The sequence below is a fragment of the Uranotaenia lowii genome, chromosome 2 (genome assembly GCF_029784155.1).
Source record: "Uranotaenia lowii strain MFRU-FL chromosome 2, ASM2978415v1, whole genome shotgun sequence".
NCBI lineage: Eukaryota > Metazoa > Arthropoda > Insecta > Diptera > Culicidae > Uranotaenia > Uranotaenia lowii.
In genome coordinates, this window is record NC_073692.1 from 97,764,995 (window position 1) to 97,784,542 (window position 19,548).

A 19,548-nucleotide genomic window follows, 5' to 3' on the forward strand; every position below is an offset into this window, starting at 1 on the left:
AAAAAAATGACAAAAATGACAAAAATGACAAAAATGACAAAAATGACAAAAATGACAAAAATGACAAAAATGACAAAAATGACAAAAATGACAAAATGACAAAATGACAAAAATGACAAAAATGACAAAAATGACAAAAATGACAAAAATGACAAAAATGACAAAAATGACAAAAATGACAAAAACGACAAAAATGACAAAAATGACAAAAATGACAAAAATGACAAAAATGACAAAAATGACAAAAATGACAGAAATGATAAAATGACAAAAATGACAAAAATGACAAAAATGACAAAAATGACAAAAATGACAAAAATGACAAAAATGACAAAAATGACAAAAATGACAAAAATGACAAAAATGACAAAAATGACAAAAATGACAAAAATGACAAAAATGACAAAAATGACAAAAATGACAAAAATTACAAAAATTACAAAAATTACAAAAATGACAAAAATGACAGAAATGACAAAAATGACAAAAATGACAAAAATGACAAAAATGACAAAAATGACAAAAATGACAAAAATGACAAAAATGACAAAAATGACAAAAATGACAAAAATGACAAAAATGACAAAAATGACAAAAATGACAAAAATGACAAAAATGACAAAAATGACAAAAATGACAAAAATGACAGAAATGACAAAAATGACAAAAATGACAGAAATGACAAAAATGACAAAAAATGACAAAAATGACAAAAAATGACAAAAATGACAAAAATGACAAAAATGACAAAAATGACAAAAATGACAAAAATGACAAAAATGACAAAAATGACAAAAATGACAAAAATGACAAAAATGACAAAAATGACAAAAATGACAAAAATGACAAAAATGACAAAAATGACAAAAATGACAAAAATGACAAAAATGACAAAAATGACAAAAATGACAAAAATGACAAAAATGACAAAAATGACAAAAATGACAAAAATGACAAAAATGACAAAAATGACAAAAATGACAAAAATGACAAAAATGACAAAAATGACAAAAATGACAAAAATGACAAAAATGACAAAAATGACAAAAATGACAAAAATGACAAAAATGACAAAAATGACAAAAATGACAAAAATGACAAAAATGACAAAAATGACAAAAATGACAAAAATGACAAAAATGACAAAAATGACAAAAATGACAAAAATGACAAAAATGACAAAAATGACAAAAATGACAAAAATGACAAAAATGACAAAAATGACAAAAATGACAAAAAATGACAAAAATGACAAAAATGACAAAAATGACAAAAATGACAAAAATGACAAAAATGACAAAAATGACAAAAATGACAAAAATGACAAAAATGACAAAAATGACAAAAATGACAAAAATGACAAAAATGACAAAAATGACAAAAATGACAAAAATGACAAAAATGACAAAAATGACAAAAATGACAAAAATGACAAAAATGACAAAAATGACAAAAATGACAAAAATGACAAAAATGACAAAAATGACAAAAATGACAAAAATGACAAAAATGACAAAAATGACAAAAATGACAAAAATGACAAAAATGACAAAAATGACAAAAATGACAAAAATGACAAAAATGACAAAAATGACAAAAATGACAAAAATGACAAAAATGACAAAAATGACAAAAAATGACAAAAATGACAAAAATGACAAAAATGACAAAAATGACAAAAATGACAAAAATGACAAAAATGACAAAAATGACAAAAATGACAAAAATGACAAAAATGACAAAAATGACAAAAATGACAAAAATGACAAAAATGACAAAAATGACAAAAATGACAAAAATGACAAAAATGACAAAAATGACAAAAATGACAAAAATGACAAAAATGACAAAAATGACAAAAATGACAAAAATGACAAAAATGACAAAAATGACAAAAATGACAAAAATGACAAAAATGACAAAAATGACAAAAATGACAAAAATGACAAAAATGACAAAAATGACAAAAATGACAAAAATGACAAAAATGACAAAAATGACAAAATGACAAAAATGACAAAAATGACAAAAATGACAAAAATGACAAAAATGACAAAAATGACAAAAATGACAAAAATGACAAAAATGACAAAAATGACAAAAATGACAAAAATGACAAAAATGACAAAAATGACAAAAATGACAAAAATGACAAAAATGACAAAAATGACAAAAATGACAAAAATGACAAAAATGACAAAAATGACAAAAATGACAAAATGACAAAAATGACAAAAATGACAAAAATGACAAAAATGACAAAAATGACAAAAATGACAAAAATGACAAAAATGACAAAAATGACAAAAATGACAAAAATGACAAAAATGACAAAAATGACAAAAATGACAAAAATGACAAAAATGACAAAAATGACAAAAATGACAAAAATGACAAAAATGACAAAAATGACAAAAATGACAAAAATGACAAAAATGACAAAAATGACAAAAATGACAAAAATGACAAAAATGACAAAAATGACAAAAATGACAAAAATGACAAAAATGACAAAAATGACAAAAATGACAAAAATGACAAAAATGACAAAAATGACAAAAATGACAAAAATGACAAAAATGACAAAAATGACAAAAATGACAAAAATGACAAAAATGACAAAAATGACAAAAATGACAAAAATGACAAAAATGACAAAAATGACAAAAATGACAAAAATGACAAAAATGACAAAAATGACAAAAATGACAAAAATGACAAAAATGACAAAAATGACAAAAATGACAAAAATGACAAAAATGACAAAAATGACAAAAATGACAAAAATGACAAAAATGACAAAAATGACAAAAATGACGAAAAAGACAAAAATGACAAAAATGACAAAAATGACAAAAATGACAAAAATGACAAAAATGACAAAAATGACAAAAATGACAAAAATGACAAAAATGACAAAAATGACAAAAATGACAAAAATGACAAAAATGACAAAAATGACAAAAATGACAAAAATGACAAAAATGACAAAAATGACAAAAATGACAAAAATGACAAAAATGACAAAAATGACAAAAATGACAAAAATGACAAAAATGACAAAAATGACAAAAATGACAAAAATGACAAAAATGACAAAAATGACAAAAATGACAAAAATGACAAAAATGACAAAAATGACAAAAATGACAAAAATGACAAAAATGACAAAAATGACAAAAATGACAAAAATGACAAAAATGACAAAAATGACAAAAATGACAAAAATGACAAAAATGACAAAAATGACAAAAATGACAAAAATGACAAAAATGACAAAAATGACAAAAATGACAAAAATGACAAAAATGACAAAAATGACAAAAATGACAAAAATGACAAAAATGACAAAAATGACAAAAATGACAAAAATGACAAAAATGACAAAAATGACAAAAATGACAAAAATGACAAAAATGACAAAAATGACAAAAATGACAAAAATGACAAAAATGACAAAAATGACAAAAATGGCAAAAATGACAAAAATGACAAAAATGAAAAAAATGACAAAAATGACAAAAATGACAAAAATGACAAAAATGACAAAAATGACAAAAATGACAAAAATGACAAAAATGACAAAAATGACAAAATTAACAAAAATTCCAAGAATTCCAAAAATGACAAAAATTACAGAAATGACAAAAATGACAAAAATCACAATAATCATAACAATCGAAAAAAATGACATAATGACCAAAAAGAAAATTACAGTATTCCAATTTTAAATGAGTATACAAGAGTAGAAGGTTTTTATGTGTAGATCTTAAAAAAATTATTTTGATTTTGGTAGTTTTAAGATTCATGCTAATGAAATTCATTATCACTTTTATCATTAGATGCTGTAGAACAAGTTATTTCAGTATCCAACTTTGAAAGAATATACTTTAAACAATTTTTAAAAATCATTTTAGCACCATGTGATTACAAACCAGAGAAAGTTGTTCTAGATAACACCCCTAAATTTTCATTTGGGATTCGCCCGGAAGTAAAAGTGCGTAGTGAAACTCCAGGTGGGTCATGGGCTAACCATTTTCAAAACAAAACTTAATAATTATGACATATTTAAAAACCTTCAGCTCCTGGATCCTACTCACCGCAAAAAGTATTATTCGACAAATCACCAAAGTATAGCTTTGGCCTGAAAGTGATTCCGGAAAAGTTCGAGGACATCCCTGGACCGGGATCTTATCAGCCGGAAAAGTCCAGCCTACTGCTGGACCGGAAACCGGCCTTCACATTCGGTTTGAAGACAATCGCTGAAAAGCCCAGCCAAACGCCTGCCCCGTGCGCGTATGAACCTGAAAAAACGAAGCTGGATAACACCCCCTCCTATAGCTTTGGTTTGAGGCCAAATTTGGAGAAACCCAATGCGAATCCAGGTTAGTTGAAACATACAATTTTTAAAGTGTAATTTGCATGAATCACTATATGTAGATGGTTCGGTTTTTCTCTTTATAAATTCAAAAATTAAAGTTGACAGTTAATAGAATTTTATGGTCGTCATTGTATGTAAATAGTCTCATCATTACTGTCATCACTCCATTCATTTTGTAGCACCTGGTCAGTATGCACCGGAGAAGTCGAAGACCCTCGAGCACTCACCAGCCTATCAATTCGGCATGCGCCTCAATCATGACAAGCCAAGCGATACACCAGCTCCAACGGCTTACGCAGTAGAGAAAGTAAACCTAGCTCATCATCCGGCTTACAGTTTTGGGCAGCGAACAAATGTGACCAAACCGAACAGCAATCCTGCCCCGGGTGCCTACGCACCGGAAAAGGCCAACGCAGAGGGTGGTCCCAAGTATAGCTTCGGAATCCGACCGACAATCGATACCGTTGATTCGGTGCCCGCTCCCGGATCTTATTCTCCCGAAAAGGCCAAGATAGATAGTAATAGTCCCGCGTATAGCTTCGGAGCGCGAATCAATCATGATAAACCAAGTGCCAATCCCGGACCGGGAGCCTACGATGCCGATAAGGTGCTGGACAAGAATGCACCTTGCTATAGTTTCGGAGCCAGAACGAATGTAGATAAGAAAAGTGATATTCCTGGTCCCGGAGCCTACGATACGGATAAGTTAGTTGATAAGACTCCTGCTTATAGTTTTGGTGTTAAGACAAAAGGGGATAAACCAAGTGATATTCCTGGACCTGGTGCATATGATGCTGATAAGGTTATCGACAAGGGTACACCGGCGTATAGTTTCGGATTGAAAACAAACGTCAATAAGCCGAACAATGTACCTGGACCAGGAGCCTACGATTCCGACAAAGTTGATAAAGGCGCTCCTGCGTACAGTTTCGGCGCAAAAACGAATCTCGACAAACCGAATCAAGTACCCGGACCAGGAACTTATGATAGTGATAAAGTGGACAAGACAACTCCAGGTTACAGTTTTGGCGTGAAGACAAATCTAGAGAAACCCAACAATGTACCAGGACCTGGTGCGTACAACTCCGACAAAGTAGTTGACAAAAATACGCCAGCTTACAGTTTCGGTATAAAAACACAGTACCGAAAAGTCTGATAGCATTCCAGGTCCCGGCACTTACAACTCAGACAAAGTTGACTCGGGAGCTCCCAGCCTACTCCTTTGGTGTTAAAACGAATGTCGACAAACCAAACCAAGTCCCTGGACCTGGTGCCTATGACTCCGACAAAACTGTTGACAAAATGCTCCAGCCCTACAGTTTCGGAGTGGGAAAACAAACGTCGATAAAATACCTCACTTCCTGGACCATGTACATACGATGTTGACAAAGTTGTAGACAAATCAACTCCAGCTTACACATTTGGGATGAAAACCAACGTTGACAAAAAGGACAACATTCCTGGCCCAGGTGCCTACAACAACGAAAAAATCCTCGACAAGGATACACCAGCATACAGTTTCGGACTGAAAACAAACACCGATAAAGTAGACAACACCCCAGCCCCAGGATCGTACGCCCCGGAAAAGTGCAACCTGGACCATACACCCCAATACACTTTCGGCATCAAGACAAACGTCACCCGAAAGGACACCATTCCCGGTCCAGGAGCCTACAAAACGGAAACCGTCAAGCTGGACAACACTCCGGCCTTTTCCTTTGGAGTACGTCCAAATATCGATAAAGTAGACTCTAACCCCGCTCCCGGAAGTTATTCTCCCAATGTGCCAAAAATTCACAACCCAGCGTACACGTTCGGGGTGCGGCCAAATATCGACAAGGTTGAGTCTACTCCGGCGCCCGGGGATTACAAACCGGAAACCGTGAAGCTGGACCACACCCCTGCCTACAGCTTCGGCACCCGACCTAGCATCGATAAAATAGAACTGACTCCGGCACCCGGGGCCTACGAAGTGGAAAAAGTGAAGCTGGACCACGCTCCCGCCTACCAGTTTGGTATCAAAACCAACCGGGAAAAGGTCAATGATGTACCAGGTACGAACATTTAGTTGCTTCTGATTTTTTGGGTTAGGGGTTTAATAAAGTGATTTTTATTTGTTTCTGATGTTATATTTTCCATTTTAGCCCCCGGTTCGTACAATCCGGAGAAATGCAAACTGGAACACGCTCCTGCATATTCGTTTGGAATCAGGCACAAAGGGGAAACGCTTAGGGATACGCCAGGTAATTATCTTAGCAATTTGTGTTGAACAACACTGTTACAATAGACTGAGTCGATTTGGGGTCATTTTTTAATTTCCCAAACCCTGGGGTCTTAAAAGCTTCATCTTGTCCAAAACCCATCCATGATTTTTTGCAGAATTTTTAAGTAACGTTTACATGAGTAAATTTGCACTTTTAGGTTTGTATGGGAAAATTTAATATTTTGTACTAAAAAACCAACATCGTTTTTGTTCCTTCTGTGGAGCCAGGCCAGCTGATGGTTTTTGTACCAATTTACAAAATTCCTAAGGGAAATTTTCCGCTAAACAACTTTGTCGAAGGCACTAACTTCGTATTTGATAAGGCAAAAAAGTTATTAGTTGTTTAATAGGGGTATGTCTTTTGTTATTGATAAACCATAAATTCAATTGACATCACTGCTGGAGCCTCGCGAAGTATAGCATGAAAAGCAGTCATGCAATACCTCGATATGTACCCTGCCGTGATGTAAATTGAATTTAATGTTTATCCATGCAAAAAGACATACCCCTTTTAAACTGCTAATAACTTTTTTGCCTAATCAGATACGAAGTTAGTGCCTTCGACAAAGTTGTTTAGCGGAAAATTTCCCTTAGGAATTTTATGAATTGGCACAAAAAGCTGATGGTTTCTCGGTTTCACAGACGGAACAAAAACGATGATGGTTTTTCAGTACAAAATATTCAATTTTTCCATACAAACCTAAAAGTGCAAATTTACTCATGTAAACGTTACTTTAAAATTCTGCAAAAAATCATGGATGAGTTTTGGACCAAGACGAAGCTTTTAAGACCCCAGGGTTTGGGAAATTCAAAAATGACCCCAAATCGACTCAGTCTACTGTTACAATACCGAATTTCTTTCGAATGACATTCGCTGTCATAATTCAAACTACTAAATTCATACAGTACAGGTGCGTTTTGGAACACATTCCTGATTCTGATTGAATATCTTGATTTTCATCCTAGTAGAGTTATGCATTAAAAAGGTAGAATTTTAATATTTTGACGAAAAGAGCAAAGTATAGATGAAGCAATAGATTAATTAAGCTTTATTTATTAAAAAACCAAATGGGCTGTATTAACGGCATATATTGTAAAAAATTGATTCAGTATTAGGACCCGGGAACACTACCTAAGATCAGTATCTTGGATCAGGATCAGTATTCAGATTAGAATCCGGAATCAAGATAAAAACCCAGAATCAAGATGTAGGATTAAGGTTCACGGTCAGAATCACTATCATGATACGGATTCAAGATCATAATCGAATTACGGGATCGATTTTAGAATCCTTAATCAGAGTCCTGGAATATATAGGAATTCAAGGTTGGAGTCTAGAAAAACTATCTAGAATTAGGAGTATCATGGATCGATAATCCTGGATCAATAATAAAATCTAGGATTCTAAATTATACGAGATAAAGGTCTAGGATAAGGATCCGGCATCAGGATAAAAGACAGGTTTTCAAATCATAATGTGTGGTCAGATATTGAAGATCCAGGTGTAAGATCTAGGATCAAGTTTGAGGTTAGACTCATGGATCTTGGATACGATATAAGGGTTCAAATTCGGGGTCGTTTCAGCATCATGATCAAAGTTGAGGTTAGATGATCAGATTTTGAAATTAGGCATCTTCCTCATCATCTGAAATATAGTTCATAATCCGAATTCAGAGCCTAAAACTAGGATTTGGAAACAGAAACTGAATTCTGAATTAGAGCCCGGAAGCTAAAATTATCGTCTAAAATCTGGGATCACGATCAGAAACTGGAATCAGAATCCGCAATCATCATCAGGATTCAAAATCTAGATCGTAATACAAATTTATTTAGGATCGGAATCAAGATCTAGATCAGGGCCTAGGATCCAATCTCAGGATCAAGGCTTAGTATCAGGATTCAGGATAAGGGTTGAATTAGTTTTCAGGATCAGGACCTTTGAACCAGAATATGGAATAAAGATTAGGCCTGGATTCAAAGATCGTGATCAAAGTAGAATCAGAATCCTCGGGATCATGATCGAGGATTATCATACAAAGTTCGGAATGATGATTCAAGGTCTGGATATGATACCAGGATCAGCATTCAGAATCAGGTTCAAAATAGAAATTATTTATTTATTTATTCATTTCACACACCTTGGATTCAAATTTCCTATAGACCAGTGGTCGGCAACCTATTGAGTAGGAAGAGCCAAAAACTTCAAATTTTCAAAATTTCATAGTTTTAAAGAGCCACATTAAAGATTTATTGTTTTTGTGTTTAATTTAAAAAAATCTAAATAAATGAAAAATCAATGATCATTAGTTTTACAAAAATAACTTTAAACCCATTTGAGTTTTTTTTTCTTACTCTTGGAACTGTTGGACTTGAATCTTAACTTGAGCTTAAATGAAGACTTTGCATGATGTAAAAGTGAAAGATTTGAACATATTTATAAAATCAGAATATTTATAATTTCTTCGACAAAGAAAAGCTTTTAAAATAACAAAGGAGAGGAAAATAAATTTTCTTCAAATTATACTTAGATTTAGCTGATCCTTTCCAATATCTAGATGTATGAGGGAAAATTCAACTTAGATTTATGTAGTCGAAAATCTTAATCTTCAAAAATTATGCTCCCGACAACTTTGAGAATTTTCAAAATTCATGACATCAAGCGGACGTGTCTTCAGATATTTTTAAGCATCAATCAAACAATCTCATTTTGTGGCTCATGCGTTTCTTCAGTATTGTGCGATCAATGGCATGATATAACAAATGAAAACAATACATTGTAGATTATTCATCAATGCTTACTAAAGCTTAGATTACTGGAAAAAGAAATATGTTTAAATCTGTAATAATGATATTTGGTAGCCACCATAGAAAATTCATGACAAATGATAAGGAAACAGTCCATTTTAACTGCCAATATCAATTCATAGATAGTTTTAAAGTTCCAAAATAAAAATTGATGAAAATAAATTAACGGTGATTAACTCTTAATCCAAAATGAATAAAAAATTATGTACGTTACTAAAACTTCGTTCAAAATTGGTGTGCTTTTGGTTAATATTGGCTGCACGCATAACACTTTAATTTTTTAATGTGTTCAAAGACTCTAAGGTTTACATTTTTGTTACAATACATCAGGGTGGCCAGCGAACAGGGAAAACCGAGAAAAAACGGAAATTGAAAATCTGACCAGGAAAACCAGAGAAAAACCTGAAATTTCAAATCAAAACCCTGAAAATTCTTTATGGATCATTTTTCTGCTAAAAAAGTTCATTGAACTCTAAATTTCATTCATATTATCCTTTTTTTTTTCAATAGCATTATCGGGATTCTAAATTCCATGGAGAAAATGTGGGCAAAAGTCAAGAGTTTCTTGAAAAATCGAGATTTTTCAGCTCAGTGCATACCTTTCTGTGCTCTGAAGTGTTCGAATTTCGACATATATTTAGATTTTTTTTTGTTAATTTACTTATTTTTTATATTTTCAAATTTCTCCAAATTTTTGACTAGCAAAGAACTTATCTCTTATACGTTTGAAATTTTTTTTCACAAATAATTTCAATTTAAACCTTTTAGAGTCGAGAATTCATAAGATTTTGCGGGGGGAAATGTGACAAAACAGAAATATTAAAAATGAGTGGCCTAAAGAGAGCCTAAAGAGAGTACTAAAATTAACAAAAGGTAGAACGAGATACCAAATTTTTGTGTGATTTTATTAAACATTTTGCATTTTACTGGTAATTGAATTTTTAATTGATTAAATCAATTTAAAAATACAGAGCATAAAAATGTATGAGCTACGAATCACATAAGAAACTTATTACAATAAAAAAGCGACTTTGAAAAACAAATTCAAGCCTTAGAATTTAAGATTAACATCCCAAGTCCACCTCCCCAGTATTGAAGACGAGCATAAAAAAAATTGAATAATAAAAGGAATAGAATTTGGCGGATTCTGTTTTCAAAATTGTAAAAAATAAAAAAGTTAAATAAGAATATCAATCAGTATCAATCAGTTAAAATTCGAATCATGAATCCAAACATCAAGGTGTTTAGTTTTTATTTATAGATCTGTTATCCATTCGAATTTCATTGCTGATGATTATATTTCAAATTTCAGAATTAAAAAACCAGAGCTGAAAAGTAAAATTCTTTGGGCTTTAAAGTTATTTTTAAATGGAACATCATAATTTTAATTCAATCGACTTAATGTTGACAAAATTATCAACAAAAAATCTGAGTCTTGTAGCAGATGTAAATTGAGATATGCAGAATCGATTTGTATTAAATTGGTAATCAAAAATTATACATTTTGGAAATTCATCACTCTGATTTTTCTTCATCTTTTTCATTTAAACCTGCTTAAAATATTTAGAATTTATGTAGAAATCTCAACAAACAGCATCGTTATTGAAATAATCATTTAAAAAAATGTTTTATTTTGGTTTAAAAAAACCCTGATAATCATATTCACTTATTTCAAAACTGGCAAGATAATAAAATCTCGATTGAAAAAAACCGGGAATTTGAAAATGGGAAATCGCTGGCCACCCTGATAAATTCAATTCAACTATTAAAGAATTGCTTCGGGGTGAAAAGGTCAATTTAGTTTTTGATAACAAGTATTAAGCATGTGATTAATATTTCAAATATATTTTCAGAATTGAAATTTTCATTCATTCTTAATGCTGATTCGACTTTGAAAATTTGTCAAACTTTAATTTGATATTCTCAAATTCTAGTTTTGGATTTTTGTATTGGAATTTCGCTAAAACAAGATAAAAATTTGGAAATTCGTGCAAATTGTTAATAATCTGAATAAAAAACCAAGCAGCCGATCCGGGTCTCATATCTCTCGACTTTTCCGGGCAATCTGGAAGATTGATGGTATATCAATATTCCGATTCATTAAAATTTTCGTTTTCAATTAAAATAAATGTGATAGGATTGGTGGTTTATCCGATATTTTTATGTTGTTACGCGATAAAGTTAAAAATATTTTTCGAATTGGTTGATTGATTCGAATAAGATTTTAGAAGTTACAACTGATCAATTTTCATAGAGGGCAAAAAAGTAATTGCGAGTCCTAAAAATATAAAATGTTATGAGGGTTACGTTGTTTGTTATCAAAACATTATTTGAATTTACGGTAAATGATTAATTAAATCTTGATCCCTATGCTGATGCTTCAAAAACAGAGAAAAGCAAAAAATTTTAAAATTAGGCTTCTAAAAAAATTATATTTTGCCATTTGGTGCTTTCCGTATGTTCCTGCAGCGGATGTTATTTAAAAATTCTTTTCGTGACCTATGAAAATCCGCGTGCCAGGTCCCAAGACTTAAATACCGCTTTTGAACGATTCAATGAATATGTATTTAATTCAAGAATATATAAAACATAATCGCAGTGATCTAAAGAGCCGCAGCTTTACATCAGAAGAGCCACATGCGGCTCGCGAGCCGCAGGTTGCCGACCTATGCTATAGACTGATCTTAATATCTTCCCAGACAACCAGAAGTTGAATTTTATTTTTCAAATCATATCGTATAGAATTTTATCAAATTTATTTTCGTAAATCTGTACCTACATACAATGTGCAGCCCATTCATATTATTTATCGTTTTTAAACGCATTGTATGATTTTATTACGACAATCCGTATATCTGCACCTACAATGTGCGACCCATGCATATTCCTTATCGTAGTTTAATACATTGCGTGATTTTATTACGACAATACAGCACTGATAAGCTGATGTAACTCTGGGCTCCCTTTTCATCAACCATCATTTCAATAGTTAGTGATTATACCGTTGATAGTGATGGCGCTAGTAGAATAGGAAATGCTCACACAGAATTCGGGAATGATGAGCTAGATGTCGCCCAAAGTTTCTGGGCGATAAAATATTCTTTCGTTTGCTTAGGGAATTACATCAGTTTATCAGTGAATACAGTCCCAATCTAGAATATGTGTGCTAATGTATCTATATGGCCTCCAATATGATACGCATGTATATACTGGTTTTGCTGCATTAAATACGATGTGTTTACACGTATATTTGCACGTATATTTGTGTTGCGAAGTCGAAATACCCACCAAATGGTTGTCTGGGTAAGGTTCTTAATCCTATGTTTAAAAATTGTTTTTAACACAGTAAAATCAAACAAATCACAAAATTAAACACTGATAACAGCTGGTCAGACGAGCAGGAAATTAGGATCAGAACAAATATATTATAATCAAAATTAATAATTCTCAGCATGCTTCATATACTTCAGCAAGGACATGCACTTTAGCTCCACCTCCTGGGTTTGAGTATGGTGAAACCGATTCAACCCTGAACATTCTTTCAATCACCAGGTTCGGGTCTAAATTACAGAATATTCGTGTTTAAACTTGCATTTCTGTAACCACGCAAAAAAAATTGTTTACGTTTTATTTCCAACGTAGGATTTCAGCCTACTTCAACTTTTCTCCGTGTAGTAAAATATGTTGCTATGGTTCATTTTTTGTTGTTTTCTGCCGAGTGGAAAAATTGTTCCGATCGATGGAGTATGCTAAATAATCTCCAATTTAAGATTCCACATTTTTATGGACATTTAGGTCGGGTAAAACGAACGCATAAATTTCTCTAGATATTTCAAATTTTTCATCGGTTTGATCCTCCATATGTCTTCAGAAGACCTTGGCAGGCAACAGCAATTGTCTGTCAAGAAGTACTCAGTATCTCATACAGGCTATAAAAACTGCTAAAAATTGATCCCTGGTGCAAAAAACTCTATTAAATAAGGAATTACGATAACCAAACTATTTCGCTACCGGGTTCGATTCAGTTTGTTCCATTTTGGTTTGAAAACATTATAAAATGTTTTTTTTACAAACATATGTACCTACTAGTACAGCAACTTTTTCAGCAATATCTTCCTTTTCTACGCAGTGTCCGTTTTACCCAACCATCTTGAAAAACTGCAGCATTTCTTCAACAACGAATGAGCTGGAAAAGAAAAAAAGAAAAAGTTATCGCGTAGACTTTGCCTTTTTTATACTCCAAAACTGCACAAATCCAATAAGAGTTTTATCAGTGGTTTTATTGAACCGATAAATCAAACCGATCAATTTACAAACGACGTCAACTTACTTATCATGAAAGATATCAAGAAATAAAAAAAAATGGCGTCATGGTATAATTTTCAGATCGAGACACAAAGTTTGAGTTGTTCTTTTCGGGAGCTTAAGAATATTCCTATTATAAACATGAATTAGTGACCCAGGATCAGGATCACGAATAGAGTCTAATATGAGGTTGCCAGATTGCCTGGTTTTATCCGGATTCGCCCAAACATTTAATACAAAGTTTGGAAATAGTCCGGATTGGCCCGGTTGTCCGGATTTCATTGAAAATATTTGGATATTACCAGGATTTGGCCCGGTTTCATTCACTTTTTTTGGTAAATAAAACAAAAAAAAAATTGTATCGTAATTGTTTTATTTATGCTTCCACAACTTAATTTTTTGAGCGAGTTTTGTAAAATACCTAATCATGAAAAGTTTTTTGGAAGCCGTTTTGGAAAAAAAATATTTTCAATTTTTTTTTTTGGTAAATTTTGGATTTTGACCGGATAATCCCCTGATTTAAGGTCGTTAATCTTGAAATCAGATGCCCGGATTTTGCCAGGTATTTTGTTTAAAATTGGTCGGATTTCTTCGGCCCGGAAATCATTTTAGTTTCTTTTGTGAAACCGAGCCTGCTTATGCTAATCTATAAATTTCCCAAAAGAAATTTTACGCTGAACAACTTTGTTGAAGACCATAACCTCGTATCTTATTAAAAAAAAAGGTTATAAGGAGGTTTACAGGGGTATATCTTTAAGCATTAATAAACAATCAATTTAATTGACATCACTGCATGGAGCCTATCGAGGTATTGCATGAAAAGTAGTAATGCAATACTTCGCGAGGCTCGCTGCAGTGGTGTCAATTTTATTTATAATTTATCATTGCCAAAAGATATACCCCTGTTAACCAGCTAATAACTTTTTTGCATAATATGATACAAAGCTATGGTCTTCAACAAAGTTGTTCAGCGGAAAATTACCTTCAGAAAATTTATAAATTTGCACATAAACCATCAGCTGGCTCGGTTGCACAGAAGAAACAAAATGATGTTGATTCTTCAGTAAAATGTTTAATTTTCCCATAGAAACCAAACATTGAAATTTGCTCATGTAAACGTTACTTAAAAATTCTCAAAAAATCTTGGATGAGTTTTGGACCAAGACGAAGCTTTTTAGATCCCAGGGTTTGAGAAATTCAAAAATGACCCCAAATCGACTCAGTCTATTGAAAAGGGCGAAAGGGTATTTTCGAAAGAAAAACTTATTAACGTACACAATACTATACTCCGCAACTTCACATTGTTTAGGAGGAATAGGATCGAAATAGCAGTGGAACAAGCCTCTCCTGACTATCAATTTTCAATACTGATATTCTTTCTCCAAGAATTCTCCAATAATAAACTCCAATAATTTCACCGATATGCCGAAAACAAATTTACAAAATAAATTAACTGATCTAAAAAAAGTAGATTTTTTTTCAAAATTATTGCCAACATATTCATCTCCTTTAACTTTTCCTTTCTAGCTCCTTCCGCCTACCGCCCAGAGCAATGCAAAATTGATGTCGCCCCTGCATTCACCTTCGGAATGAAGGTAAATCCCGAAAAGCTCAGTGATAACCCAGGTAATCATTAGATTTTTATTTGCTGGTACAGCAAAACCGTACTATCAATGATAGTATGGATGCCACCTAGAGCATGTTAATTTTCAAAGTTTACACAATTTTCATGTTGTTATGTTTTTTTATTTGTTTCTTTTTCAATGATCTTAAAAATCCGCTTGCTCTCGCTCACGCAAAACCGCAAAAAAAAAACTCAAACCCACGGACTCTCTACATGCAATACAAAAACCAGTATCAGAGTCCGCCGGAAACACAGTGACGACAGTCTCGGCAATGAGCAATGGCAACGGCACTTCCACCACTTCCGGCAACCAGGTTCAAACCTCCGCCGTTTCCGCCACAGCTTCCCGAAAATTGACCACGGTGATAGAAAACGGTGGCGGAAGTGGCACCGTTGCACTGAAGCAATCTAGTAGCACCAGCAGCAGTGCCCAAAGTAGTTCTATCCAACAGAAGCAACAGCAAAATACCACTCAACAAGTGGTAGCCAACGGAAATGGGGTCCTAACGACGACCACGACTACCAGCGGAAGTGTCAAGATGACCCGGGAGAGGAAAACCGTCTGCGAAGAGCGGGTCAGCAATGGCAGCAGCACCACAGTTAGCACAACCGAGGCCGTTGTCCCGAGTTGCATTTCCGGTCAGGTGAAATCGTCCCTACAGCATCAGCGCATGGTGTGCACCGGACACTTCCGGGCCTAAGATGGGTTTCCTCCGATTTCATTCGTGTTTGAGAAAAAGAAACGTAGTGTTGTGTCTGTGTTGATTTTCGTAAAAGTGTCGTATATAGAGTTTTTTGTGCTTCCTATAGATGAACTAGCTTTTAAAGTGCTTTTTATTTGAAATAATGAACTCACAAAACCCTAAAAGTATAATAAGACAAAAATACTGTGCACCTAAAACGTAGACTTTGTATTGTATTTTGATTCCTACGTAGCTGTTGTAGATTTTTTGCATGTTTTATCATAACCGACATTCTCTATATCATCTGTAACAAAGGTAAGTACCAACATTTCAAATGAAGCTTTTAACGAAATCTAGTTCTCAATTTTTAACATGTTTAAACTTTGGACGCGAAAATATTGTATCCAAAGCTCAATTTCCTACCATAAAAACGTCAGTGTTCAAGAATTATATGAACTCTTAAGAAACCTGTTGGATCATTTTCATGATATGTACCCAATACTTCTGAAATTACACTCATAGGAGAGATTTAAAAAATCCAATGAATATTTAGCAACTCTTTATACCGAAAATGCACTGAAAAGTGTAATGTACCAAAAATGATATGGCAAATTTCAGTATTTTTTCACACACTTACACACGAAAGTGTCATAGTTGGCTGATCGACGAATTGTTGAATCGGCTATACTAAAACTTCAAAACTGGCATCTTTCAGTTAAGTTATTTCGGTAGTAAAACCTAATGCATACAAATGAAACTATATGTTCATGAAAATTGAAAGATGGCCCTTTCTAATATACATGCATATTTTTGTTTTGGTATGTCTGCAACTTTCAGAGATATTGAACAATAAAAACATGCAATTTATAAAAGAAATCGCCCAAAAAGTACCATTCAACTTCAAAACAGAGACCTGACATCGTCAATGAAATTGTGTAGTTTTACAATTGTAGTTTAACAATTTTCATACAAAGTTGGTCTCAAAAATCGCTTCGAAAAAAGTTAAACGAGGTTAGTTTTTGAAAAAATATTTTTAAAATATGTTGTTTCAAAAGATAGAGCTTTAACGTCTTGAACAAAGTTTTCTAAAATGTGGTGATCTACAACTTTTTTGAAGATATCATAGTGATAAAATGATAAATGGTCGGGATTCGACCAGACCGAACTGAACGCCAATTTGAAAACAAATGAGCTATCTATCACAGTGGATGCGAAACATGATAATCTACCTGTCCAATGGAAATCAGAACATTTTTCCTATTTTTTCTGATTTTATTAGAAAATTTCAATGTTGTAGACAGTGGAAATGGCAAAAATGCATTGCACCAAAGTGAACCTTTGAGGTAAAGATGAAAAACATGTTTTGGTAATGAAAACTGATTTTGTGCGAAATAAGCTAGTGTGTGTTGATTTTTCTTTATTCTTTGGCTCGTCAAGAACATATCTGATAAATTAAATGATAAAAAACGTTCCCGTGGCTAAAAACTTCATGTTGCGGATTGTTAACATTTGTTTAAATCTTGTTCAGCCAGACTGAACCGAATCTCTTGAATTTTGTTTCCCAATTTACTTATATTAATTATAATTTGACGATAAAAGATGCTTTATTTTATTCCTTTATGTTCAGAACGCAACCGGGCAGTTAAAATCCCAGCTATTCCGCATTTCTAAAGTGCGAAATTTGTATGGCTCGGTTCACTCTGACTCAACGAAAATAACAATTTTCAAGCATCAGCCATACTCGTTGGGTGCTGCTCGTAAAGCGCCTATAAGGAGGCTCCTACGTTAATAGCAAATTGCCTAGTAGACTGAGTCGATTTGGGGACATTTTTGAATTTCTCAAACCCTGGAGCCTAAAATGCTTCGTTTTGATCCAAAACTCATCCATGATTTTTTGCAGAATTTTTAAGTAACGTTTATCAGTAAATTTGGACTTTAAGGTTTGTATGGGAAAATTGAATATTTTGTACTGAAAAATCATCATCGTTTTTTTTTTCTTCTGTACAACCGAGCTTGCTAACGGGTTTTGTGCGAATTTATAAATTCTTGAAAGGAAATTTTCCGCTGAACAACTTTGTCGAAGACCGTAAATTCGTATCTTATAAGACAAAAAAGTTATTAGCTGTTCAACAGAGGTATGTCTTTTGGCATTGATAAACAATAAATTCAATAGACACCCCTGCTGGGTGCCTTGCGAGGTATTGCAAAACTACTTTTCATGCAATAATGCGCGGGGCACGGGCATTGATTCAATTCACATTTCGTTTTAAAAATTTCAACACGATTTTTGGTTTTTAAAAGATATGAAGGTAAAATGAACATTGGGTTTTTAATTAAAAATTTGGCATTTGAGACTTTGAATTTTGGGTCTGAATAAAATCAGGTTTCAGGTTTAGTTGTCCTGTATCTCAATGGAAAATGAATTTCAATCTGTTGTTTATTTTTTTTATATAAGATTTTTTATCTGAAATCTTAATGTTAAATCCTAATAATCATGAGGGGAACATTTTATCTGCTTTCGATGAAATTCATACCAAGCAGGGCCTTAGGAAGAACTGACTCATGTGGGGGGGGATTGGTGACTGATTTTTTGCCCAACAATGCTCGAATACAAAAAAAATTAAATTAAATGATGTTTGTTAAAAGTTTTCGTATTAAACCGTAACTTTAGAAAATGGGTCCTAATCCTCAAATGTGAACTAAATTTGCTTTCATAGATGATTAAAATCTTTGAATTTGTTAAAGAATTTTCTGAATCAAACTTAGTTGATTTGGGCATAAATTAAGCTTATTTAGGAGAGTTCAACTTCTTAAAAAAACTTATTCTATACTCAAATCAAACAAGTACAATCGTAAAAACTATTTTTCAAATTTAAAGATTTTAACCATTGATGAAAATAAAATAAATTTTAAAAACAAGTTAAAGATAAAAGTCATCAGATTTTCGGATCAAATTTTCTTGATGCAAATGTGCACCAAATTAATGATAATTGTATGAAATTTGGCTTTAAATAAAACTGCAATAATTACACATTGCAAACCAAATACAAGATATTTCGTTTTTCCGCTAGCTATGCTCCATTAAAAAGCATAATTCAAATGTTATGAATCTAAAAATGAAAGCTCATTCTACAAAATGTAACACAACACTTCCCGTTACTTAAATATCTATATTAAATTTTTTGTCTATTGGTTTCTGAAGCATAAAATGCCAAATTTTGGTGCCCTTAATGTGTTAATTATGACAATACACTGGGAAAATAAAGAATTTCGTGCAGATTTTTTAGGTGAAGTATTTTCACGAAAAGTAAATTTTTTCATTAAGAATCAATTCCATAATGAAAATTCTGTGGATAATTTTAATTTTTTTTTAAATTCTACTCTTTATGTGTGATTTTCAGCTGAATTGTATTAACAAACAAATTTTGTTTGAAAAAATGGAATCTGGAAATTCAATTGACAAGCAATCTTAACACATTAAGGACCG

General features: G+C 32.6%; 1 protein-coding gene across 1 annotated transcript in view; it reads left to right on the plus strand.

The window, feature by feature from the left end:
- Positions 1-16,279, plus strand: part of LOC129744257 (uncharacterized) — a 25,675-nt gene extending 9,396 nt beyond the window's left edge. The window contains 9 exon segments of the mRNA XM_055736690.1: positions 3,918-4,016; positions 4,083-4,385; positions 4,561-5,519; positions 5,521-5,589; positions 5,591-5,730; positions 5,732-6,435; positions 6,526-6,624; positions 15,282-15,380; positions 15,610-16,279. Coding sequence (XP_055592665.1) covers positions 3,918-4,016; positions 4,083-4,385; positions 4,561-5,519; positions 5,521-5,589; positions 5,591-5,730; positions 5,732-6,435; positions 6,526-6,624; positions 15,282-15,380; positions 15,610-16,079 — 2,942 coding nt within the window. The 3' untranslated portion in view covers positions 16,080-16,279.
- Positions 16,280-19,548: the final 3,269 nt, after the last annotated feature.